We start from the raw sequence: 27684 nt of genomic DNA on the forward strand, positions 1-27684 counted from the left end.
AAGCATATTTGGGGCTATGGGTACTATTCTTACATTTAAATTTCATAATAGGTCAACTCACTCCAATATAACAGAGGTAAATAGATTTTTCTGAACATAAAATTGCTATTATAGTGGCACAGAGACACACATTCGAAATACGATGTCCTCTAAATGGTACTTTGTACGGTTACATAGAAAAATAAAAAGCATAGATAGTTTAGATAGACATATAGTGTTTGTACTATTTCAGAAACAATTTTATAGTTTTCCATAATTTTTACCTATTCTAAATTTAAATTTAGGTTAAATAGGTAGGTACATCCGTACGGGTGCTGGATAATAATATAGTATAATTATAGAAATCAAACATAAATAAATAGTCATTAATATCATTGCTTATAATATTATGTATATTATACATATATACTTAAAAATATTGATTTTTATAAATTATGAATTATATTATAGAATTTCAAGTTTAACGTTAAATGTATGGCAAAATGTTTCAACTGTTTCAAGTAATCGTTGATTAGTTATTATTTATTTTCGTTATGTGTATACTGTGTACAGGCTCTCGCACATGTTTAAAAAAAAATTATGTTTTAATTTCGTGATTTTAAATTTTAAAACTATTCATAGTGTGTGTATGAAATATGAATAGTGTACCTACTCTGGTTATACTCTCAAATGTCACCAAACTAATACTGGTCGCAGCGATTACAATAACTGTAAACCCACGCGGTTGATCTTAACTCGTAAGTTTTGGATTATCTAATCTCATCTCTAAATATATATTTCCCAGTTTATTTTTACCGTACAAAGTGGTCAAGGTATGAAAAACAAACAATATATAATAGTGATAATACCAAGTGCTCGCTTAACCCAATAAATATATTGTCTATTTGTCTTAAAATAATATAATATATTAATGTATATTTATAAGTACCTACTATATACTTCCTAATACGGTTATCGATTGGCGATGTATGCTATGTACATAAAATGTGGGACATAGGTAGTATAAACGTAAAAACATTAAGTTAAAACAAAATCAAAACATTAATTTAAATAAAACAATCAGTTGACCAAAAAATAAAGAGAAAAAAATTTATTATTTAAATAAATAATAAATTAATATAAATTAAAATCGTAAGTAATTTCCAATGAATTTTAATTATTTTAAAATACTATTTTTTCCTGTATTAACACAATAATTACGATTTTGGAATATCTTATGGATAATTTTACGTTTATAAAATTATGATATAATTATTATTTTCTATTCGAGTCGCAATGGCATTTCTGTACAGTTATACCAAGACCTTTCAACCAGATACAGTTACCACACTTGTATTAATAAAAAATTATGGATGATTCTCTTACTCCAGTCAAAGGTTCGGCGGGGTTTACAGAGGGGATGACTCTACACCTCTACCAATCCCACCCTCGGTTATGTACATACATTTTCATTAAAAACCAAGACTGAGCGATCGATAATCTGTACAGGAGCATCTGCCTTTGCTCTCTTGGCCTCTTTTTTATTTTGTATCATGAGCTATTTCGTTTAATCATAACTCTTATGAGTATAAAATTGATTCCATTTTTAAAAATATACTAACCCAATATTTATACATATTGATACAATATATTAGTATAATAATAGATAAGTAATCAATTTGATTTCAAATAAAAATAAAAAATAAAATAAAATAAATAATAATTAATAGTTAAATAAATTCAAATAAATAAAAAAATAGTCGTAATAAGACGATTTCAGTTTAAAAAAAACCACATAATTACCTACATTATTTTGAAATTTTCCAAGTTTTAAACTGTGTATTAAATCACATTTATTTTTTAAAACATATGATACACAATTACATTTATAATTTCAATACCTAAAATATTTAATAAATCTATTAAATTCCATTTTAAATTGTTATTAAAATAAAACAATCAACTAACAATTAATAAAATTAATATAATAATTACAGTATATTTTTTCGATATTTTAAAGTAATTAAATAAAACTTTTTTTACAATAAAAACTACACGGTTTTATTATTTAAATGGATAAATATATTTTAATATTCAAATTACAAATATTACCACCATTATTGTCAACGAATTATTGTTAAATATTTTAAATTATATATTATATAATTATATATAATATATATACATATTATATAGTATTTACAACTTATACAACGATGTTCTTTTCTATCTTCCTTAGTAGGACTTACTATATAATACCAATATTTAACTGATTTAAAACAGTAAAACTGTTACTTTCATAGCTTTCTGTATTATACTATTTATACTAAATTATAGAATTCATAAAATAAAACGAATACAAAATAATTGGAGCTTACGTGCCATATTTTTGATTTCAGTTTAAAAAATATCTAATAACCGTGGATATAAAAATTGCAAACTATTTAAGTAACATACCATAGTACTAAAAATATACATATTTTTTATATAATCGTGTCACTTTTCAAACTAAAAAAATGGCGAAACCAGATTCATTTGATGACACAAATTTATTATCTATAGTGTTATATAGAAATTTGTGGTTAATCTATATTTAAATATAAAACCGATAAATAAAATTATTATATAACAGATAATATCATAAATTACATAAATTCATTAGCTTTATAAATAAAATGTGTGGGATAAATTCCACCCAACAATGAAATCCTTGCTTTGTATACTTGCAAATTTGCGTCTTTTCCAATAAGTCCTGTTTCGGCAGAATATATAGTTTTTCTACTTTTCACGTTTCAGATTTCTAATAGAATAAACTAAATCTAACCTGGTTAGTTCAAACCGACAGAATTGGTTTTATCACTTCATATGCGCAAGGATAATGATAGATGATATAAATATTTTAATAATAATTTTAAATTTTAATTGTATATTTGTATTTAAGATTAAGCAGTATTTATTATTTTATATAATTCTGGAGTTAATGATACTCGCAATTAAATAAATAAATAAATCAGAGTCATTGCTTGTGGACAATTGGGGTTACAGGGGTCACGTACTCACGTGCCACCTAGGAAATCTTTTTTTTTAATTATTGGATATTTAAATTATGATAACTAATATTAACATTATTAACAGTTATAAATATGATAAATTATCATCTCGATTCTCGGCCACAAGTATATATTATATTTTCTTTGCCAGATGTTGTAATAAAAAGTTTAATCAATTAAATTGAATTTTAATAAATTTTTGATTAGGTAGGTACCTTATTACTATATAATAAATTTATAAACACAATAAAAAAATGAACTTCCTACAGTTCTCAGAATAGTGAGAACTTAAAATCACAAAGCTAATTATAATACTATTAATAATGTTTGTTCCACTTACTACAGTATTATCATTTTTTTTTATACATATTTAGACGAATTACTTTTTTTTTAGTGAAACGTTTAAATATAGTAAAACAAAATCACTAATCAGACATTTTAACTTCACTATCTTGCCTGTTACCTTCTAAACTTCTAAAGTATACTTTCGTAATATAGTAGATACTATATTATCTTACTTTTTATACAGATGAATAGATTATTTAAATAAAATTGTGTATACATCCTACATATTATACGTATTTAAAAGAGAATTTGAGTTATTGCGAATTAAATGGAATATAGAAAAAATAGAGCCATCTAACCATAGACAATAAGTTATATTTATATATTATCTATGCATCTAACCCACTTACCCACTGGATGCATTAATATAATATAGTACTATTATGTTGCCCTGAATATATCTTTCCTAATGTTATATTTTATTTTCACTAATAAACCAATTTTGATTATTATTTTAAATTTGAAAATAAAATTACATTAAGTACTTAGATATATCGTTTAACATTTTAAAAATTAATATTAATTATAAAACTAAATAATCCCGAACAAAAAAAATCTGATAATGGCCCTGATATAATTATAACGATATACCTATGTATCGTATGTTATACTTATTTCTTCATAATTTTCTCAGTCATATATCGTCATTCCATCACACTATTTCACTCTTCAGTGTTCCTATTTACTTCTACTCCCTTAAATAAGCTTAAAATCCGACGCTGAAATTATCTCAATTTTTTATCGCTAAATTGTGTGTTTAAACAATTTTTAGGACGAAAAACAGAATAACATTATTTCGTATCACCTACGTGGTATTCTTTGTTACACTCAAAATCTAAATATTGATTTGAATGAGTTTTGATACTTGGTAAAATTCGTTGCAGTACTCATAATAAAATATGCTTCTGTATTAATTACATTAAATAAATATGTACCAATAAATGGCTAAATCACCATAATGTTAGTTCAATAAATGGGAAATATTATATTGCTTTATATAAGCTATACATAATATAATACTAAATAAACTATAAGTCTATAAATATATACTATATTATATGTATTATTATTTATTACTTATTAGTTAAATTATAGAACCTACAAAAGTTTTTACTTTTTATTGTGTTAAAATATCTCTAAGTCTTAAGTATTTTAGCCACAGTGCCACCTCAACAATCTTTTAAAGTTTCAAATGACCACAAGTTCATGATGACAAAAATAAGATAATAAAAATAAAAAATTTTTATAAATCATCATAACAATATAAACATTTGCAAACTAAAGTATTAATACATAGTGTACATCGCGCATATAATTATATTATATTTTAATAGAATAAATTAATAGTTATTGTTAGTTAAATATATCGTTATGAATTTCAGTATTAAGTTTAATATTTATTTCAAATTACCATATTAAGGAAAATATAAAATAACTAATTTAATAAGTTTTAAAAGTTAACAAGCTAAAATAATAATTAAATGGGTCAGTTGCGTGTTTAGAATTGTGCGTGTATGGTGGAGAGGGGAATAAATTATACTATAGTTCGCCAAAACTCATTGGCTATAGAGGTGGAATCTGCCCTACTCGCCCTTAAAGTTGCTTTAAAACTATGATAATTCAACATTATAAACTCAAAATATATTTCCTAAATTATATAAAGCCCGTTAAACGAAAGGTTAAATACTTTTTATTAGAACAAAATAGTATACTACCTATTACAAAATATATGTTACTAATTTGCAAATTTGAACATTATGAATTTTATTATATATTTATATTATGTAAACATAGTCATATTCATTAACATTCATAATATAAAATCCTAATTTCAATTTTTAGATTCTGAGCAAAATATTGAGTGTATTGATTTTATAAGATGTGTTTTTTTCTGTTTGTCATCATTCATCACCTTTTGAGGCAATAAAATAGCTTGGATATTAAAAACGGAAATGGTTTCTGCCACTTTCTGGTACCAGATTAGATCTAATTGATATTTTAAGGATTAAAAGTAAAAATTACAAACTATTTTGTAGTTAAAAATGCATAAAAACTTTTTGTTTTTTATGTAAGTTTTGAAAAATGAATACAAGATTCTTCATAAGTACCTAGTTCATACTGAAAACATAAAATCTAAAAAATATATAAAGACAATTATATTTATAGACGTTTAAATTTCAAATTTGGATGAAATAATTTATAAAAACAATAAATAACGATTTTAATTATTTTGTTAAAATTTAAAAATATTATTCGTGGCAACTTAAGACTTTTACGTATTTATAGTTTATTATTATAAATTTTACTACACGCAATAATATTTTTTTATTTATTTTAAGATATTAATATATTATCTATTTATACCTATTAATCTATTTTTACTATTTTATGGTATTTACAGAAAACTGTTATTACATAATACATTTTGAATTATATAAGTTGATATGATTTGATGTAAATATTTATTATTATAATAAATTCAATGTTTTCGGAAAAAAAATAAATCGACCTTAATACTAAAATTAAAATAAATTATTTAAATAACTATTTAAAAAAAAAAAACATATTATCGTGAAATATATTTGGTCAGAACGTTTCCATTCAGGTTAGATTTTTCGTGTGCAACGATATATTGTTGAATTCAAATTTAACACACCCATAACTATTACAGTGACCCACTGGACACCTTATGTACAAAAAAGTTGTACCCGCTTATTTACCTGTTTAAACTTTTCTCACGAATAAGTCATTCATTTGGTATAATTTTGATATTCTAGTGACATACGACATACCAATATAAAGCAAAGGCAAGTGGCTACCATTTTTAATACATTTTCCCCTATACTCTATAGGCGGGGTCGTTTGATCAATTGCAAGGCTATAGCCTACATTCAGTTATTATAATTATACTTTATTATGTGGTACCTTTGTACCTATAAATGTAGCAGTGATGGGCTGAAGCCGGATTTTTAAAAGAAAGCATGCGTTAAGTCTAGTATTGCAGACGTTGGTCGGCTTCAAAAGACACCATAAGGATAACCAGTAACGGCAGTAACTGACCAAGAATGATATAAGGACTGATGGTTTGTAAATCAGCACATGTCCTGTGGCTCCTGTATACCTTCGTAAAAAAAAACACATATGTAACGCCTTGTATTCCCACTGGGAGCTCTGGAATCTGCCAGGTTAGTAATCTCTGCGATGAACGGAGTCTCCAGTCTCCTCACTCCTGTGTGTACCACAATAATTGTTGTATTTTCGATTATTTTGATAAACGATGCTGCATAGCTGCAACTGTCAACTGTGCAAACCGATAAACGGATAGTTTGTACTGTCTGTTGTTTGATTTGCATACCACGACACTTTGTATGGTTATAAATTTATAATTAGCTAATAATAATTTATCTCGGACAATTTATACGTTAAAAATAAACTGGGTACTACATTTTTTTTAAAGAGGTACGATTAAATTACTCAAAACTTAATCAAACTCGCGTAATCAATCACGATTGCAATTCATATTAATTAGGTGACATTTATAAGAAAACACTATGGACACTTTTAAAACCACAAAATAAAAATGCAGGGTTGTTTTGTCCGTTTGTGTCACTGCTGTCAGTCTACATGGCGATAAATACAATATCTATAAGGATTTTTATAGGACTATCCATAATGTTTAAGAAAATTCACAAATTGTAAATAAAGGGGTATAAAATTATAAACATCCTTGGCGTTTTTATCAGTTGACGGAATATTTAATAAAATAGTTATATATTCAATTTTTTCTCAAGATCTGCATCCCTTGATTTCTTATTTTGATAATTTTATTCTATATAATATGTTAACTGAATAAATGTCCGCGTTTTTTATTTTTTCTGTATGACCGTATAAAGTATCTAACAACCGTACAAACACTACAAAACTCGTGAAAACAGTTCACCCCCGGGCCCGGGTAATGGGGTAATGGTTTCTAACGTGAAAAAGTATTTATACATGTAAATTTAGAATATCCTATGTTTGTTTTTTCAGACGTTAAGCATATGGGCATTACCTAATAAGTTATTATTATCTTTAACATTTTGTCTATAAAATATCGCCAAGTACTACAGACTAGTGTTTTTTCTACATGATAAAAACATTCATCTGTATTACGAATACAATAAATTTTAAAAAGGTCGATGATGAATATAAACGAATAATACTGAGTTAAATAATAATAATAATAAAATTACTTATATATTTTTCTTATCGCGCTTCATACGGGCGAAATTCTCTTAATTTGTGTTCTGCCCATTGCATCAGCGTTTAATTTATATTATTAGGTACTGGGCCTGAATACCACTACAATGATTTATGTGTTTTTAGTGTTTTTACCCAGATTAGTTTTAAGAAATATAAATATAAATCTATTATAGGTATTCTCTATATTTATTGATATGTACATTATAACTATAACAAACAACAATTTAAATATAGTGTAATCAGGTTAGGTTTAGTTACCTATATAAAAGTAATACGTTTCTAAAATTAGGACACTGTATGGATAATGCACACTATTTAATATTTATTCAAGAAACGAGTATCTCCTAACCATAAATAAGGCCATAACTATTAACTTATGAATTTATGATACATTAATACCACTATTCAAGTACCTATCTAGTAACCTATCTATATAAAAAAGACACGAGGGACCGGTGATGTGACATATGGTTTAAAATCGTCGGCCGATAATAAATTCTCGATTATGTTGAAATGTCAAATGATATGATTATCATCATGACGATTGACGAACACACATTATTAAAACGTGATTGCGAGATGGGGAATAACTTGGTATAAGTTACTCAGTGATATCGTCATAAAATACTATAATGTGTAGGTACCTATTTAATTTTTACATAAAATATATTCTGTACAATTTTTAGTATTTCCGAAAATACTATACTACACTATAGCAAAAGGTCTATGCCCTATGAGGTATCTATACAGGTAATCTTCCTGGCGATCGTAATAAAATACACGCGGAAACGCATGATAACGTAGGTATGCATTATTCACACGGTCTCTGATTATTCAAAATACAAAATAATTTGTATTTTTGTATGTTATACCTAGTTGTTATTGGCGCTGTCGTCGATGCAGGCGCTCATTAGAATTTAGCGAGAATCCACAATAATATCACTACGATAGCGTTATAGCAATATGGCATGTCCGACCCGCGCGCATTCCTTCCAAATCGAGTCGTATCCGCAGGCTGCAGTTGGACTGCGACGATATTATTAGGTGTCGCGTTTTAATGTAAAAAATGAATACCGAATAACGGACAACGAAATCGTTTTGTGCGTAACTCGGCGGCGACAGGACCTTGGTTTTCTATATTTCCATAAACAATATTTTGTGGACGAATACCTATGACGGTTGTTGTATCACGCCACCGCAGCGATAAAATAAAAACGTTATGTTACATTATTATTATTATTATTATGTACACAGCGTATAGAGACGTCGATCCTACCGAACGCAATGATAATAATCGTGACTAAAGAAGTTTATTTAGTCACGATATTATTATTAATAATAATAATAATGAATGCGATGCGATCCCGACTCGTAACATCGCCCGGATCGGGAGCGCGAACCATCGGCCGGAGCAATGGCATGAACATTGAGCACGATATTAAAAAAAAATCTTATACGCGATTCCCTTCCTTTTTTCCTTGGTTATTTATTTTTTTTTTTTTTTCAGTCTCTTTTCCCCGTAATAATTTTTCCCTGTTCCCCACCACCGACGCCGCCACCGCCATTTGCCGCTCGCCCACCATCGCGTTGCTCGTGAGTTCGCGTACAACGACGGTGTACGGTGTAGCTAAAGAGTAAAGAGTCGACACAAACAACACCGCCGCGCCGCCGAACCGCTCCCCCGCGCGCCTTGCCACCGCGATCAGTCTGGTCTTGGACGCGGTCGTTCCGAAATCGTCCACCACCCGAAACCGCGGCGCTGTTTTCCACGAGCGCGCCGCCGTCCAGAGCGCAGGCGCACAAACGCCGATCGCGTTTTTCCCCCCGTGTGCGTACACCAAAGACAATAACCAAACAACGCGAACCGTCTACACCGCGATATTACGCTTATATCGTTTATTATTATTATTATTATTAATTTTTTTTCGTTTCGTGTTTTCCGTTTTCGGCGTCCACCGCCGTTCGCCGCCAACGGCTGTCGCGTCGCCTTACGACAACGATAACGACGACGACGACAACAACAACAACGGCGATAAACCACAACAAACCGACAACGACGGTGCGCGTGTTGTTCCGAGTACGACCGCACGGCATTCGCTGTTCCGTCCGTCCGTCGCGGTGTCCGCGTCCGATGGTGATATCAAACGTGCACAGCGGCGGCCAGTAGATCACCGGCAAACGCGATGGCATCGGACGAAGAAGTCGAGGAGTCTTTCACCGGTAATAATGCCCGGCGCGTACTCGGCCCTGCCGACGACGGCGGTTTTTTTCGCCGCCGGTGTCGTCGTCCCCGCGGCGCGCGCGTACCGTCCGCCACCGGTCCGTCTCGTCGTCCCCCCGCCCGCCCCCGCCCGTTTATAATCGGCTCATTAGGGCCATCGGTTTCGCGAATGGGGCCAACCGTAAACAAAATGGTGGAACGGTGCCGCCGCTGGATTTTTCAATACCGCGGTCGATATTGATAAATAAAAATAATAATTACATAGATCCATTTCCGATATCATTTACGTTACCCGGTACCCGCAAGGTTCGCCTCGTTACCTTTCCGATGCCCTCCTACCGCCTAAAACGCTCAATTTTTTTTCTTCACTGCTGACGTTTTGGTTTCAAAGTTTATAAACTCACACGAGTGGAGGATTAAGTCGAGGGATCGTTTTTACTTTGGCTCTCTCGCGAACCGGTGCATTTTTTGTCCAAATGCTTATCAATTCATCATTGTTGGCTGACAAATCCATTACCCAACTCTATAGTTTGATATCATTATTTTGCTTATGACTGTGCACATAATTTTTGTATTCTTGTTTAATTGGTTATTTACCTACTCGAACATTATTCTTGTTAGCTATAAGACATCAAGGAATAAATTATATTCAGATTTTATTTTGACTGATAAAATCATTTTTAATTTCACTATTTATAAATAATAGTGGTAATTTTCAGTGATGTATAAAAACACCTAACTATATATTTATGTTTATGTAAAGAAGTACCTAGCTTAATCAAAATATACTTAATGCCTATGCCCTTTAGTCTATACTTTAATTACTTAAGTACAGGCGCGGATCTAGAAATGAAATAAGTGGGGGAAGCTAAATAAAAACATGTTCTTCAAGCACATTAAAGCATAGATATTAAGCATACATTTTGAAATATTTTAAGTAGTTACCTAATACCTAAGGGAAAAACTTCACCTCCCAAAGCCCCCTCCCCTTTGTATCTGCGCCTCCTTTGACAATATTACTAACATAAAATTAAAGTTAGGATACCTAACTTAGATAGGTATTTATGTTGTTTATCACTTGATATTAAATAAAATTCATTTTATTTTTAGAAGAATATGATGAACCATCGAGTCGGGTAGAAAACTCATTTGATTCTGAGGAAGAAAAACGTGTAGAGGTTAGTATTATCAATTAATAATTTCCAATACATTTACTTTTAAATAAGTTCATACATTTTTAAATAGATACTTTATATTTATATATTAATTATTTAATTTGTTTAGGAGGAGGATGATGAATATGATCCTGATGGTCGCAAAAAGAAACGAGGTAAAAAGCGTAAAGCAAAAAGTGATTCTAAAAAAGAAAAGAAAAGGAAGAAAAGAAAAAGGGGTGGAGATAGTGCTGAGGTATTTGTTTTATTAAATATTAAATTTTAACCTAAGTTAATAATTGAATATATTTATTTTTATAGGAAAGTGACTTTGGTAATTTTGAAGAAGAAACTACTGCAGCTAACGATTCAGATTATTCAAATCGCAAGTCTAAGAAATCAAAAAATTCATCTTCTAAGCATCATCAGCCTAGTACATCACAAGATAATAATGGCAGTACGGTTTAATTTAATTTTAATTTTGTAAAATATTAGATAAAAGTTATTAAAAACTACTTTTTTTTTTACTAATTTTAGCTGGAATGCCATCAGTTGAAGAAGTCTGTCAAACATTTGGTTTACAGGATGTTTCAATTGATTACACTGATGCAGACTATCAAAACTTAACCACTTACAAATTATTTCAGCAACATGTTAGGCCTATTCTTGCAAAAGAAAATCCTAAGGTAAGAAATTTAATATTATCTCCGATTTAGAAAAGTATTATAACTGTTTTCCTTTAGGTTGTGATAGCTAAAATGATGATGTTAGTTGCTGCAAAATGGCGTGACTTCTGTCAACAAAACCCACATCAAGAACAGCCAGAATTTGAAGCTAATGAAGAACCTGAGTATCAGCCTAAAAGTTCAACTTCCAGACACAAGGTATGTGTAGTGTATATAAAAAAAATGTAATTATAGTTTTAAACTAAAAGTAAATATAACTACAATATCCATGTTCAAATATGTACACTTAGGAACAAAAAAGATTATGGTACTTTTAGTTATTAAGTTTCATAATATGGCTTATTTTATTTTTCAGTCAAGATCAGTGGATGAACTAGATGAATTAGAAGAAGAAGAAGAAGTAGAAGAAAAAAAGAGCAAAAAACGAAGTAATCGTGCTAAACGCAGTGGTGGTGGTAATAAGAGAAATTCACAAGGATCTACATCTAAAGTTCCCACATTGAAAATTAGGCTTGGAAAACGCAAACAAGCAAGTTCTGTTAGTTAAAATTAAAATTAATTTCTGTGGAAATTATGTCACTTATATTTAGATGATATGTTTATAATTTATAATTTATTGTTTAGGATGATGATGCAGAAGGTGTAGGAACTGGAGACACTCAAGGTGATTCTGATGCTGAATTTGAGCAAATGCTGCAAGAAGCTGAAGAAGGTGCTGCTGCAGAAGCTGAAGTGCCAGAAAAAAAAGTTGAAGATCCTGATGCTCCTAAAAAGAAAGCAAAAACTAAAATTGGTAATAAGTCCAAAAAGAAGAAAAAGACTAAAATGACTTCCAAATTCCCAGATGGTAGTGGTGATGGGGAAGAAGGATATGAAGTAAGTTCATAATTCTATATTGTTATTTAAGTGTCACTACTTTTTTTTTTTAAATATTAGACAAAACATTAACATATTTAATAATTTTTACATTAGCAAACAGATCATCAAGATTACTGTGAGGTCTGCCAACAAGGAGGAGAGATTATCTTATGTGATACTTGTCCAAGAGCATACCATCTTGTATGTTTGGATCCAGAGTTAGAAGATACTCCTGAAGGAAAATGGTCATGTCCACACTGTGAAAGCGAAGGTGGACAAGAACAAGAAGAAGATGAACATCAAGAATTTTGCAGGTAAATAATCCTAGCCACTTAAAAAATGAAAACTTCTTGATAAACTTTTAATTAATACATTATATACTATTAAAATAGAGTATGTAAAGATGGAGGTGAACTTTTATGCTGTGATTCATGTCCAGCTGCTTATCATACATTCTGTTTGAGTCCACCTATTACAGATGTACCTGATGGTGATTGGAAGTGCCCTCGATGTTCGGTAAAGATGAATTAAAATCAATTAACTTATTTAAACAATTCATATTAATAACTTATTTTTAATATGCAAAATCATTAGGCAAAACCATTACCTGGAAAAGTATCAAAAATCTTGACTTGGCGTTGGAAACCATTACCAGAAGACCCTAATAAACCAGCTGATGAACAAACTGAAAAGGTTAACAGACGACGAAATAAGCAACAAAGACAACGTGAATACTTTGTGAAATGGCAAGATCAGAGTTACTGGAAATGTGACTGGGTGTCTGAAGTTCAAGTAAATATTCCTCATAATATTGAAATTTATTATTTTAATATTTAACAATCAAATGTCTTATACAGATGGAAGTTTTTCATCCAATTACTATTCGAAGTTATATGCGAAAGTATGATATGGATGAACCGCCTAAATTAGAAGAACCATTAGATGAATTGGACAACCGATGGAAAAGACTTCGTGAAGTTGGCGGTGATCAATCTGCATTAGAAGAAAAATTCTACAGGTATTACCATTAAATTTGATACAATTTTGTTAATTGTTCATTCTATAAATATGTATTTTTGTATTTTAGATATGGTGTAAAACCAGAATGGCTGTTAGTCCATAGGATTTTAAATCATAAGCATTTAAGAGATGCACGTATGATGTATTTAGTTAAATGGCGAGACTTGCCATATAGCTTAGCTACATGGGAACACGAAAATCCTGAATATACCGATTTAAAATCATTCATTGATTATTATTGGGTAAATTTTATTATAAAAATTATATATTTATAAATAGGTAATTATTGATTTTAAATAGGAACTGAGAGCATCATGTGATACATCAAAGAAAACCAAAAAAGTGAAAGGGAAAAAGGGCAGTAGCAAAAAAGATTCAGTTGAAGATGAAGAAACACCTAAAGCAACAATGGGACTTACTTGGTATGTTATTTAATATTTATTATGAATAAAGGGCTGATGTTATTGCATTTATTAAGTTTATGTACATGTTTTACTTTAAGTTATGTTTTGTTGTTTAAGTGAATTCAATTTTATTTAAAAAAAAACTTAATGAATTTACTTGATTATTAAAATTTAATTTTCTTATTATAAACTATAAGATGAGTATTTAAGTAATATGAAAATATCTACATTTTTTTTTTTTTTTTAATTGAGTTTAATTGTTAATAATTGTTAAAATGAATATCAAATGTTACCTATTAAATATACTAATAGTAATCAATTTTTTTATTTTTTATTTTTTTAACATGTATTTTCAAGTTATATAATTTAATATCATATCTTTATTATATTTATTTTTAGTCGCAAATTTGTGGCAGCTCCTGATAAGCCAGTATCAGATTTAAAAAAGAAATATGAAAAGCAACCTGATTATGTAGTAGATACTGGTATGGAATTGCATCCTTATCAGTTAGAAGGTTTGAACTGGTTAAGATATTCTTGGGGTCAGGGCATTGATACAATATTAGCTGATGAAATGGGTCTTGGCAAAACTATTCAAACTATAACATTTTTATATTCTCTTTATAAAGAAGGACATTGCAAAGGTCCATTTTTGGTAAGTAGTACAAGAATATGTAACATATTTTTATTGTATTATTTATTTTAATTAAATTTTAGGTGAGTGTGCCACTATCGACACTTATTAATTGGGAACGTGAATTTGAAACATGGGCACCAGACTTTTATGTTGTCTCTTATGTAGGAGACAAAGACTCTAGAGTAACAATTAGAGAAAATGAATTTTCATTTGATGATACTCGTTCTGGTGTACGTTGTAATAAAATAAAAGGCGTAGTTAAATTCCACGTATTACTTACAAGCTACGAACTTATTTCAATAGACGCCCCATTGTTAGGATCAATTGAATGGGCTGTGTTAGTTGTGGATGAGGCTCACAGACTCAAAAGCAACCAGTCAAAAGTAATTAAATAAAATATATACATACCTAAATTGATATTATTAAATTTACTTTACATTATTGTTGTATACAGTTTTTTAGACTTTTGGCTGGCTACAATATTCGTAATAAGCTACTATTAACTGGTACTCCTCTGCAAAACAATCTAGAAGAGTTATTCCATTTATTAAATTTTTTGACGCCCGAGAAATTTAATGATCTAACAGTTTTTCAAAATGAATTTGCTGATATTTCAAAAGAAGAGCAAGTCAAACGTCTTCATGAAATGTTAGGACCTCACATGCTTAGAAGATTAAAAGCTGATGTGTTAAAGGTATATTTTTGTTTTATTTGTAAGAAACATATATTATTAATTACTATTAATACAATTTTAGAATATGCCTTCAAAATCAGAGTTTATTGTACGTGTTGAATTATCTCCAATGCAAAAGAAATATTATAAATATATATTAACAAGAAACTTTGAAGCTCTAAATCCAAGAGGTGGAGGACAACAGGTGTCCTTGTTAAATATTATGATGGATTTAAAAAAGTGTTGTAATCATCCATACTTATTCCCTGCTGCTGCTCAAGAAGCTCCAACAGCTATCAATGGAAGTTATGAAATAGGCGCTCTGACTAGAGCAGCTGGAAAACTAGTTTTATTATCTAAGATGCTTAAAAAACTCCAAGAAACAAATCACCGGTAAATTAAATATACTGAACATTATTTATTATACATGACTATTAATTTGTTATTCGCATCACTAATGTGAGCTTAAAGTAATAAAATTAATATTTAAACTCGTCTAAGTTGTTTAGTATTCTAATGTCAGAAATAATTTATGTATAAATTAAGTAATTGTAACATTAATTTAATCAAAAATATTTTCAGAGTTTTGATATTTTCTCAAATGACAAAAATGTTAGATATTCTTGAAGATTATCTTGAAGGAGAAGGTTATAAATATGAACGAATTGATGGTTCTATAACAGGAAATCAAAGACAAGAAGCAATTGACAGATTTAACGCTCCTGGTGCTCAACAATTTGTATTCTTGCTTTCAACCAGGTATTTTATAAAAATACAAGTTAAAAATAACTTAAAAAATGTATATTGTACTATATTGTCAGTATAGTATTGTTTTACCTAACAAATTTTTAATTGAATTAATTGAATGGATAGTTTGAAACAAGATAAAATGTTTTTAACATTTTATTAGAGCTTGTAAATATTTACTTATGAATAATTACAAATTAATGTTGTATGTGAGTATTAAATTTAATATTATTTTTAAAGGGCTGGTGGTTTAGGAATTAACTTGGCAACTGCTGATACGGTTATAATTTATGATTCTGATTGGAATCCTCACAATGATATACAAGCTTTTTCAAGAGCTCATCGTATTGGTCAAGCAAATAAGGTAATAATTTATTTTATACATGTATTTTAATTTTTCTAATAATTTCAGTATTATTATTAAATTGTATTTATTAAACCTAAATTATATATATATTTTTATTTTAGGTTATGATATATCGTTTTGTAACAAGAAATTCAGTTGAAGAACGAGTTACCCAAGTAGCCAAAAGAAAAATGATGTTAACTCACTTGGTTGTTAGACCTGGTATGGGAGGAAAACAGACTAATTTTACTAAACAAGAATTAGACGATATATTACGATTTGGAACTGAAGAACTATTTAAAGAAGAAGAGGTATTTATTATTAATTTTTATATAAAAAAAAAAAAAAAAAAAATTAAACCATTATTTTAAATACTAGGGTAAAGAAGAAGAAGCTATTCATTATGATGACAAAGCAGTTGAAGAATTATTAGACCGTTCCAAAATTGGTATTGAACAAAAAGAAAATTGGTCAAATGAATATTTGTCATCATTCAAAGTGGCTAGTTATGTTACTAAAGAAGAAGACGAAGAAGAAGAAGCTAATACAGAAGTAATAAAACAGGAAGCAGAAAATACTGATCCTGCGTATTGGGTTAAATTGCTTCGTCATCATTATGAGCAACACCAAGAAGATATTTCCAGAACATTAGGCAAAGGAAAACGTGTCCGCAAACAAGTTAATTACAATGATGGTGGTGGTGTTGTAGATTCAACACGTGAAGATACTACCTGGCAAGAAAATCTGTCTGATTATAACTCTGACTTTTCTGCTCCATCAGGTATGATTTCTGAAATAGGAAACCTTTTTTTTGTTTTTGATATTTTCTAATTTAAAGATGATGACAAAGAAGATGACGACTTTGATGAAAAGGATGGGGAAGCTGGTAAAAAACTCAAGCGTAAACCTGAAAGAAAAGAAGAGAGAGATCGACCTTTGCCTCCATTATTGGCTAGAGTGGGTGGAAATATTGAAGTAAGTAGCAATTTCATGCAAATATTTTGATTTTAATCCAAACATGGAATAAACAAACATTTAGAGATTATAAAATGTTGTGTTTGCCTAATTGGAAAATTAAAGGAAATAGATTTAGAATATTAGCATAATAAGTAATCTGTGCTTTTATTAAAGGCCTTTTTCTACATATCAAAATAAATGTTTTTTTTTCTATTATTTAAAAGAGGTGATACCTAAATTTGTTGCCTCTACGTTATTAAGATATAACTGTAAAACAAGTGCGTTGAGAGTAATTTATAAGACCACAGTTGCAAGTAAAAAGAGATTGGGTTCAGTGTGATCTTGTGCGAGATATTTTTCACAAAACTCTTTATATATAACATTTTTATTATCCACTCATTTCTTCTCTGAATGCCCTGAAATAGTACCTACTAGATTTAGGAATGTATCAAATGATTAACTTAGTGTTTCTCCACCTGTGTGTCGCCGGGTAAGTCCAAACGTGTCACGGTAAGTACTAATATTAAGTGTACAAACCTTGTTTACACTATACTCTGGCCCACAAAAGACCACTTCTGGGCGGTGACCAAAATTCATCCGTTCTCGCGCATTCCCACGTATTTACGGCAAAACTAAGTGGGAGAAATGTGAGTACGAAACAGCGGAGCTCAATCATTTGTATGCGCGAAGGAGTAGTGCTCTCTCGTGGGCTGGAGTATATATTTACAAAAATTAATAAGTATTTTTCTTTTTTTTTTTATTGTGTGTTGCCATAATACAAAGGTTGAGAAACACTGGATTAACTAATATCAAATTTAAAGTTTATAACATATTTATTCTATCGGAGGTTTTTTTAAATGGTTAACCCGTTGTTGGTACATATATAGTTTGTAACATGATTGCTACACTGTGAGCGTGGTGCTCACATTTTACTTTTTATATTATTATTAATTGATTAATTAACTTAAAAATCAAACCATACCTAGAAATATGTATATTTTTATCCTTTACAAAAAAGTAAATAAACACTTTTTATGTACAGTTCAAATTTTATAAAATAAAAATAAAAAAACTACAATCTTATTTCAAAAAATTATTTTTACTTTATATATGCTCGACGCATACTCCTTACATATTGACACAGTCAATTAATTGGTATTGTCAACTTTATCTAACGATAATTGATAGGAAACAGTAAATAGCACAATAATTTATTTTTATAAATATTTATAGACATGTTATTTGAAAGTATTTATAGTATCAGATTAATTCGATAATATGTATACGAATAATACTTGAAGTACTATCTGTGTGTGTAGCGCGTTCACATGTGCACCAACAACGGGTTAAGGTTTAAAACAAAGTATAAGAATTGTTTTGATGAAAATTAGTTTCATACAGTTAAGATTTATTTAATTAATTCTCTTTGGTAAAATATTATTTATTTAACTATGAATTTTTTTTATTATTCTAAGGTACTTGGATTTAATGCTCGACAAAGAAAGGCTTTCTTAAATGCAATTATGAGGTATGGAATGCCACCTCAAGATGCGTTTAACTCTCAATGGTAATATTGGATTTACATTATTATTATTATTTGTATCAATTATTAATTAATAATTTATTTTTTTCAATTTTTGAATAATTTAACTAGGCTTGTAAGAGATTTAAGAGGAAAATCAGAAAAAAATTTCAAAGCATATGTTTCATTATTTATGCGTCACTTATGTGAACCTGGAGCTGATAATTCTGAAAATTTTGCTGATGGTGTACCACGTGAAGGCTTGAGTCGGCAACATGTACTCACAAGAATTGGTGTTATGTCACTAATTCGTAAAAAAGTAAGCATTATATTATAGAGCAGTGGTCCTCACTAGGATTGTAGAAAAGGCCAAATGTAATTTTTTTAAATTACTTTCTGGCTGCATACATTTTTAATGATAATAATTAAAAATATAAAAATTTACAACTATTAACTTAATTTCGTGGGGAATAATAAAATGAAACTGGATATTTTGCTAAGGAAGGAAGGATATTGTAGGAAAAGTTCATTAATGACACATCAATTTATAGAATTTTATATTTTAGAATAATAAATTTAGTTGTAGTGCGGGCCACACTAAATTTGTTAAAGGGCCACGTAGTGGGGATCGCTGATATAGAGCAAGTGTCTCCAAACTTTGACCTGCGAATGTGGGCAATTTAAAAATGTAAAATATCCCTAATCATTTTTAAATGTACTCCTCTTCATATATCGCATGTTGAACATATTATCCATATAGTTTGATTTAAATTTTACAATTAAAAATGACATATGTTATGAATATAATCTATAAAATAAAATAAAAAAGTTACAAGACATCTTGCAGTGTATATTATTTAAATTTTATAAATACTTTTTTTTTTAATTGAAGGTTCAAGAGTTTGAAGAAATAAATGGTTTCTACAGTATGCCTGAGCTTATTCGTAAGCCAATTCAAACTATCAAAGCTGCTGATGCATCTACTAGTTCAACTCCTGTGCCGCGTTCCGAAGCTTCAACGCCAACAACTACTGTTTCAGAAAAAACTGAAATTGAAACAGAAAATAAACCAAAAGTAAACATTTAATAAATTACTTAAAATATTATGTTATAAATTATTATTAATTTATTATTATTTTCAAGGATCTTGAGGAGAAATTAAAAGAAACGCCAGCAACTACTGATGATAAACCAATAGAAATTAAATCTGAAGAAAGCACTGACAAACCTCTTGTTAAAATAGAAAATGAATTATCTGCTAAAGTTGACACACCAGAAGAAACAACTGTGAGTAAAATTGTCATAATAAATCTATTTTAAATTAATCAGAATTAATGTAAAACTGCTGTCATACAATGAATAGTTTTGATGCTTTTGCCAGATAATTTTTGATCAACAATTGACAGTACAATAATAATTTATGCTGTAAGGTTTATTTATTTAAAAATAAATATAATTATTTAAATCAAGTTCCACCATAATGTAATAATGTTGAATGATGTAACTTTTCAAAGTCTTAGATAAATATATTAGACTGGTATGAAGGTACTCAGGGCAACAGTATTAAAAATAGATACATCTGAAAATAAGTATCCACTTTTATGTTGCATCCTCTCCTTTAGCTAGATCACTGGATATGTATTATCAAACTTACCTTCTCATCCTAATAATATTTTTATTTTTTCCCCTCAAAACATCATGTTCTCTTAGTAAATGTATGTCATGTATTGTTTATTATTGTAACATATTTATTGATTTTAATACCTAATTCAGATGATAAAAATCATATTTTTTTACTATTTAGATGGATACTAAATTGTTTTTTTATTTTTCTAATATGTTATAGGCTCTGATAATGCTACAAAAAAAAGCTGTGTATGTTATAGCTATGTTTATAATCTATAAAATACAATGATACATTTTAAAAAATATATAGAAAATTATAATTAAAACAATTTTACCAATTAGAAAAACATTAATAAATTATACTAAATTAAATTATTATTATTTAGTTATTTTTATTGCTGTAAAAGCAAATAATATAAACAATTATCTATAAAACTACCTTATAAGTCACTATAAAAAAAAATTATTATAATAGAACTAGAACTTTAAAAGTTATAATATGCTGCTTTTTAATTTTGTATTTTGAATGTTTGATACTTAAAACAAATGTATACCTTTATTTTGTTTATCTATATTTTATTATATTAAGCAAATACTATAAAATTCTGCACTGTTGATTGAATTGTGTGAAAAAAATGTTTAGGTCGTTGTTAAAGAAGAAGCTGAAGAAGCAGTGAATCTTCAAAAAGAAAAACCAACAGAAGAAAAAACACCAGAAAAAGAAAGCACCCAAGAAAGTGACACTGTTGTTAAGGTTGAACAGTCTGATGCTTCATCAACTGAACAAAAAGAAACTAACTCTGTAGCAACATCTGAAACTGTGAAGAAAGAAGAAGAAAAGGAAAAGGAATCTGAATCATCCACAGCTGATAAAAAAGAAGTATGTGCCAGTTTTTTTTTATCATTTCATTATTAACAATTTGTCAATTTCCAATATTGTAGGAAGAAAAGAAAGCTGCTGAAGCATCAGCAAAGGCACTGCAAGCTGATGATGAAGCTAAGAAAAAATTATTAGAAGAGGCTGAAAGAGCTAAAGTGGCAGCTGGCATTGGAACTGAAAACGATAAAGAAGATAAAATCACTAGGAAGTTCATGTTTAACATTGCTGATGGTGGTTTTACTGAACTTCATACATTATGGGTAAATGAAGAAAAAGCAGCAGTTCCTGGACGCGAATATGAAATCTGGCATAGGAGGTATGGGTTTTTTTTTCTGTCATGAGTATTACAGTAATTTTAAATGTTTACAATTTAAAATATAAAGTAATTATTAAAGTGTATTATATACATTATAATTTAGTTCCTACTTCACTATTATAATTTATATTTTGTATTATTTTATTTTTTTAAGACATGATTATTGGTTATTGGCTGGTATTGTAACACACGGTTATGGACGTTGGCAAGATATTCAAAATGACATCCGTTTTGCTATTATCAATGAACCTTTTAAAATGGATGTTGGTAAAGGAAACTTTTTAGAAATCAAGAACAAATTTTTGGCAAGAAGATTTAAATTATTGGAACAAGCACTTGTAATTGAGGAACAACTTAGGCGAGCTGCCTATTTGAACCTTACACAAGATCCAAATCATCCAGCAATGTCATTGAATGCTCGGTTTGCTGAAGTGGAGTGCTTGGCTGAATCACACCAACACTTGTCTAAAGAGAGTTTAGCTGGCAACAAACCAGCCAATGCTGTTCTTCACAAAGTATGATTAAAATGTTAAAATTATAGATTCAATTATTAAAGTTGTGCTCATCATTATTTTAGGTACTAAATCAATTGGAAGAACTTTTGTCAGACATGAAATCTGATGTAAGCAGATTGCCAGCAACATTGGCTCGTATACCTCCAGTTGCCCAGCGACTTCAGATGTCAGAGAGATCTATATTATCTCGTTTAGCTGCTACCACATCTTCAGCTACTTCTACTTCCCAACAACAATCTGGAGGTAAATATTATTTTTCTTATTTAAAATAGTTTCATTAATTTACATTATAATAATTAAAAAATGTTATCCTAGTAGGTACCATAAGCAATCAATATCCCAATGGTTTTCAAAATGGACAATTAAATGGTGCGTTTGGCAACACTAACTTCACCAATTTCAGACCCCAGTATTCAGTACCTGGGCAACAGACTTCATCATCTAGCACTGCTTAAGTGCCATTTTGTATTTTATATTCGTCAAAAACCTTTTTTATATTACTTTATTTCTAGATCTCTCCATCTAAAACAGAAAAAATTATATTTGAATTCATTACTACACTCTATTTGGGTTATAATATTGAGTTGGTAACCGATTATTTTTCATTTTCTTATTTATTACACAACAAAGGTTTGAGTTTCTATTGAATACCATTGTAAAAATTAATTAAAAAATGTACTTTTATCTTGAAAATTAGTGACCAATTATTTTTCCACTGTATAGTGTATATGCAGTGTCTAAATGTCTCGTAAACATTGTACATACATTTTATTATCAACAAAATGGAAAATTACATTAGCTTAAATGTATTTACTTAATAACTTTTTTATGATATTTATTTTATTATTATTATTTTTTTTTTCTAAGGGTTTTAGATTGTAATATAAGGACATTTTTTCATTACATATTTGATGATAAGTAAAACAATAAAACAACTGATATGTCAGATGTACATTTATTTTATTATTTATTGTGTTAAATAATTGAAAAAACTGAATATTTATACTATTAAAATACAATTTTAGCTACCATTATTATACTAAAAATTTACCTGAAAGGAGTCATTAAATTAAGGCTTTATCACCGAGGGTGATTCAAATACCCAAACATTGTATAGGCATGAGTATTTTTTTAAGGTGCTACTTACTCTTTTATTATGTATTTTTCAATATACAATTAACGTAATTGCAATCTTCATGGATCAAAATATTTTTTTATTTTGTCAAATATTGGTGAATGTTGATACATTATCAACATATTGATAATATTAATTTTAAACGCTCAACTATATAATAACAAGTTAGTTAGAACTGATTGTTAAGAACTAAGAAGCTACCAACTTTTTCACTTGCCGATAAGTATTATAACATATCCTGATACTGTATATCATCAATCATAATACTAGTAAAGAGTATTATTAAAAATTTAAATACTTAACATTTTTTCATAAGCTACCAAAATTCTACTATTTCCACCACCAATGAACAAAATAATGAACATTTAAAACATAAATGTTCAACTCAAAATTTTTCCAGAATAAATGATATTTATCATATTGCATTAAGTTTAGTACCAAAATGTTTGTCTTGATGTGGACTATAAATACATTATTGTAAAGTTACTCCTGAAAAATCATGACCTTATTACGATATAAACAATACATCTATTATTACAGATTTAAACAGTCTTTCCCGCCTTCTCGGTTATGGCTAATAATAATAAATTACAATCAATGAAATAAAAATTATTCCATGATAAATACATAGTAATTCATTAAACATTCTTGTCACCGTTATCACCATTAATGATCATAATAAGACCACAGAATAATTCTGTGATAAGACTGATCTTAAGAATTTGTTGTACTGCTTAGAAGTATCCTTTGGCGAAACAAACTTCTATTTTTCAAAAGAGAACCTCCTTCTATAATGTAAATGAAAATATGAATATTTTTTTTTTTTTTGAATATCGAAGTATCCACTAGTCACTTACCTATCTGATTCAAAATTCAAACTCGCTAATTTCTCGGTTGTTAACATATTGATATTAAGGATAATATAACCGTTATAAATATTTTAACAAAACTACAAAATATATGAAATGTAAAATATATTATATTTATGTGAACTTCAAAGAAAATAAACTTGTAAATGTTAAAATCATTGTAAAAATAAAAAAATTTTGAAATAATTTATTTAATAAACTAATAAATTTTTAAAAAAGTACCTATATTAATTTATTATACTTGGGCTATTTATATAAATTATCAATGCTGATTTATTAATTATAAATACTAGAATTTTCAATTATTCACCAGGCTCCCATATATTTTTATACTTAAATATTTTTTACATTTTTCTTGAAAGGATATTAGGCACCGACCGTTTTTAAAGAGTTCAATATCAATGTAGATAATTTATATTATATGGGTCATGTTAATGTGTGCATAGTAAGTGATCATTTTTTAATTTTCATATTCAATTAACATATTTTAATGTTTTTAAAAATTGTTCATTTTACTTTTGTTCTCTTTTTCCCTGTTATTTTTTCCGTGTTCTTTTTTACCTTGGTCTTTTTTTTCGGGATTCGTTGTAGGTACTTATTGGTTAAAACGATATTTTTGATAGGTCATCACAATTGAGCATAACAAATTTGCGGTGTTGCCATTTTTTATATTAAAACAATAACTATGAAATATATTGTATAAAAAATATTTATTTCAACAATTACAATAATACAATATATATATATATATATATATATATATATATCTGTAGATGGTATAAATTAAAAAAATATCACGGTTTTATGGTCATATGCGACGTTTGAATCTTGATGACCTATTGATACCAAATAAATAATAATCAGACGTCTAGATTACTGCCTATTTTTTAAATGATTGAACTATTGAAGTATTGAACACGCTATTTAAACTGAATAATTTGAAAACAACATCTAAACAACTTTGATACCAACCCCAATGAGATTTGCGAATGTTTAACCAATTCAAATCGGTATTTAAATGAATTCGTCTCGTTTGTAACGGTCAATGCCCATTGCCCACTGGTCAGTATCGTGGATAAAAGTATAAGACCCACAAATATATAGAATAAATTCTATATATATATCTGTGATAAAACCACAAATTAGAATGATAACTATAATATCTTAATTCGTGGATAAAATTATCAGAATGATAATTTCAACGGAAGTTGTATTACCTATTATTATTATTTATTTATAAATAGATAACAAATTGTGTAACTGATGAGTGTGAGTTCGTGAAGGTCGTTAGATAATATACCATACTGTGTATAATAATATCTTGCCGTACAATAATGTAAGTACAGCATAAGTAAACATTCGGTTATATGTAACAACATCGCTTAAATATTCCATGCTCAATCGCGTTTTACCGTTTTTTTGTATTCTGTTATTATAAAACTTAAATAAAAGTAATAAGTATATTAATAATAATATAATATGTTGGATACAATTAATGGAGACAATAATCCATTTCTTTTCTTATAATACATTGGTTCAAATTCTGGTTTTTTAATTTTATATGTATAAAATATTATACTTCTAAAGACTACACATTCAAATTCTTAAGATTTTTTGTACTACTTGAGGAGTGTCCTGTATTCCTGTGGCGATATAAACTTCTGTTTTCAAATAAGAACCCCATTTTTCGATATAACTAAATACAAACTGAATACTTTTTCAGTTTTTTAAATATTTATTTTAAGGATACTAGACCTTAACAATGATTTTAAAAAAAAATTATAAAATAGATGTAATCGGATCTAGTAATAATTATATATTAGTATTTTATTCGAATCATTTTTATAAATTATATGGAATATATAGATAGGTACTAAATAGATTAATATAATATACGTTAATGAAATGTTCTAGCCCCATATCTCTCTAATCCATTATCGAAGACCTATTATCTTTAGTATACTAAGTTAAATAATTCAAAAATTATTCATACGAACACATAACCATTTTCAAAAAAAATATCCACTCAATAATTTATTGTATAAAATGGGTTATTTTTATTCGAATTATTGAATTTGTATTTCCACTGGATATTCCTATAGTAGCACAAAAAATCTAAAGAACTGATAAATGTCAAATACTGTAATATAAATTAATGAGTAGGTATATTTAAAAAATACAAAATACAGATTTTGAATAACTACATTATTCAAGAAGAAAAAAAGGGGATGAGTATATTTGGTTATCACCTAGTATGTATTATATGTAGGTAATATAGGTACCCCATCGTGTATAAAATAAATTTAGCCTTACATAACACGATATTTTATTTTGCATATAAATTGGACATATTTTGTTTGAGCAATAAAATGTATCTGTAGAACACAAAAGGTTGAGTAAAAAAAATAAAAAATTGAAATTTTTAATATGAAATTTAAAATTTTAGTGACTATTATTATTTGGTAACCGTAGTATTAATACGATACATTTTTTTACATTACTCATTTATCAAATATAATAAATCGTGATTGATAAATAATTCAGTAGACTGAACGTAAATTATCGTTAATTTTTATAATTTTATTCCTATATTAGATGTCATTATAATTTCATTTTTTAATTCTTAATTCTAACGAAGTAATGACTAAATAACTGGATAATAAATTAACTTTGAATTTCCTATAAGCACATTAAATATAATATATACATTATATATATTTTGATTTTTGATTGTTGTTCCAATATTTAAGTATAATTTTTAAGTTTTAAGATTTAATTTTTTCTATAAAGTATACTATATAATTTATAAGTAATTTTGTAAATAATTAATTATTCTATAAATCAAGAAGAAAATAAATAATTAAAATTAAAATAAATAAATCATTTTATTTTTTTCTTGTAAAAGTAAAGTATTTTAGGGGAAAAAATACGATAGAATATTTCCTGAAATTTTAAATGCATAAAAATAACTTTTTTTATCTTTTATCGGGACATAAAAATAACTTATTTTATCTTTTATCGGGACATAAAAATATGGTCTTTATTACTTATGATGATATAGGTATTGATATTCTATCTATTATTATCGGAGACGCCGGCCAATTGCTAGTTGTGTCCGCCTACCTACATAATAGGACGTATAGCGTTTGAAATATTATTTATTTATCCGCGAAACCAGTCTAGATAAGCGACGATAATGGCCTTTTGGCTTGGCGATCAGTCTGCACTCACTGGCCACTGCTCAGTAGTCGGTACCTACTCAGTACTCAAGGTTACTAGGCAAGATAAGTGCGACCGCCGAATGGAATAATGTCCGAGGTAAGTGTAAAATTATTAAATAATTAGAAAATATTTTATAATTAATACAAATAATTCTCCGTATGTCTTGTATAAGTTTCACGACTAATATCGTTGTAACGTTTTTATTAAGTCGGTTCTCGTTACACCGTCTCCGTGTCTTTTATTAAACTTGTAGACTGTAGTTAACGTTGCTAGCATAATA

General features: G+C 28.3%; 1 protein-coding gene across 5 annotated transcripts; it reads left to right on the top strand.

The window, feature by feature from the left end:
* Window positions 1-9393: 9393 nt before the first annotated feature.
* LOC113559158 (chromodomain-helicase-DNA-binding protein Mi-2 homolog) lies at window positions 9394-22741 on the top strand. Of its 5 annotated transcripts, none has more exons than XM_026964775.1 (32): window positions 9394-9836; window positions 10948-11015; window positions 11122-11247; window positions 11313-11448; window positions 11529-11677; window positions 11735-11875; window positions 12033-12215; window positions 12302-12553; window positions 12650-12849; window positions 12928-13051; window positions 13130-13327; window positions 13393-13553; window positions 13623-13797; window positions 13856-13977; window positions 14359-14614; window positions 14677-14979; window positions 15051-15290; window positions 15352-15662; window positions 15852-16028; window positions 16257-16380; window positions 16485-16673; window positions 16741-17143; window positions 17201-17337; window positions 18795-18886; window positions 18974-19160; window positions 19734-19916; window positions 19985-20128; window positions 21111-21347; window positions 21410-21663; window positions 21818-22178; window positions 22241-22421; window positions 22494-22741. In XM_026964775.1, exons 1-32 carry the CDS (start codon window positions 9800-9802, stop codon window positions 22631-22633), a joined length of 5991 nt encoding a protein of 1996 aa, XP_026820576.1. In that variant the 5' UTR covers window positions 9394-9799; the 3' UTR covers window positions 22634-22741. The 5 variants fall into 5 exon arrangements, with proteins under 5 accessions (XP_026820576.1, XP_026820577.1, XP_026820579.1 ...); XM_026964776.1 differs by having other exon boundaries at window positions 22497-22741; XM_026964778.1 differs by having other exon boundaries at window positions 17213-17337.
* The last annotated feature ends 4943 nt before the right edge of the window (window positions 22742-27684 follow it).

Source organism: Rhopalosiphum maidis, chromosome 1 (assembly GCF_003676215.2).
Source record: "Rhopalosiphum maidis isolate BTI-1 chromosome 1, ASM367621v3, whole genome shotgun sequence".
Lineage (NCBI taxonomy): Eukaryota > Metazoa > Arthropoda > Insecta > Hemiptera > Aphididae > Rhopalosiphum > Rhopalosiphum maidis.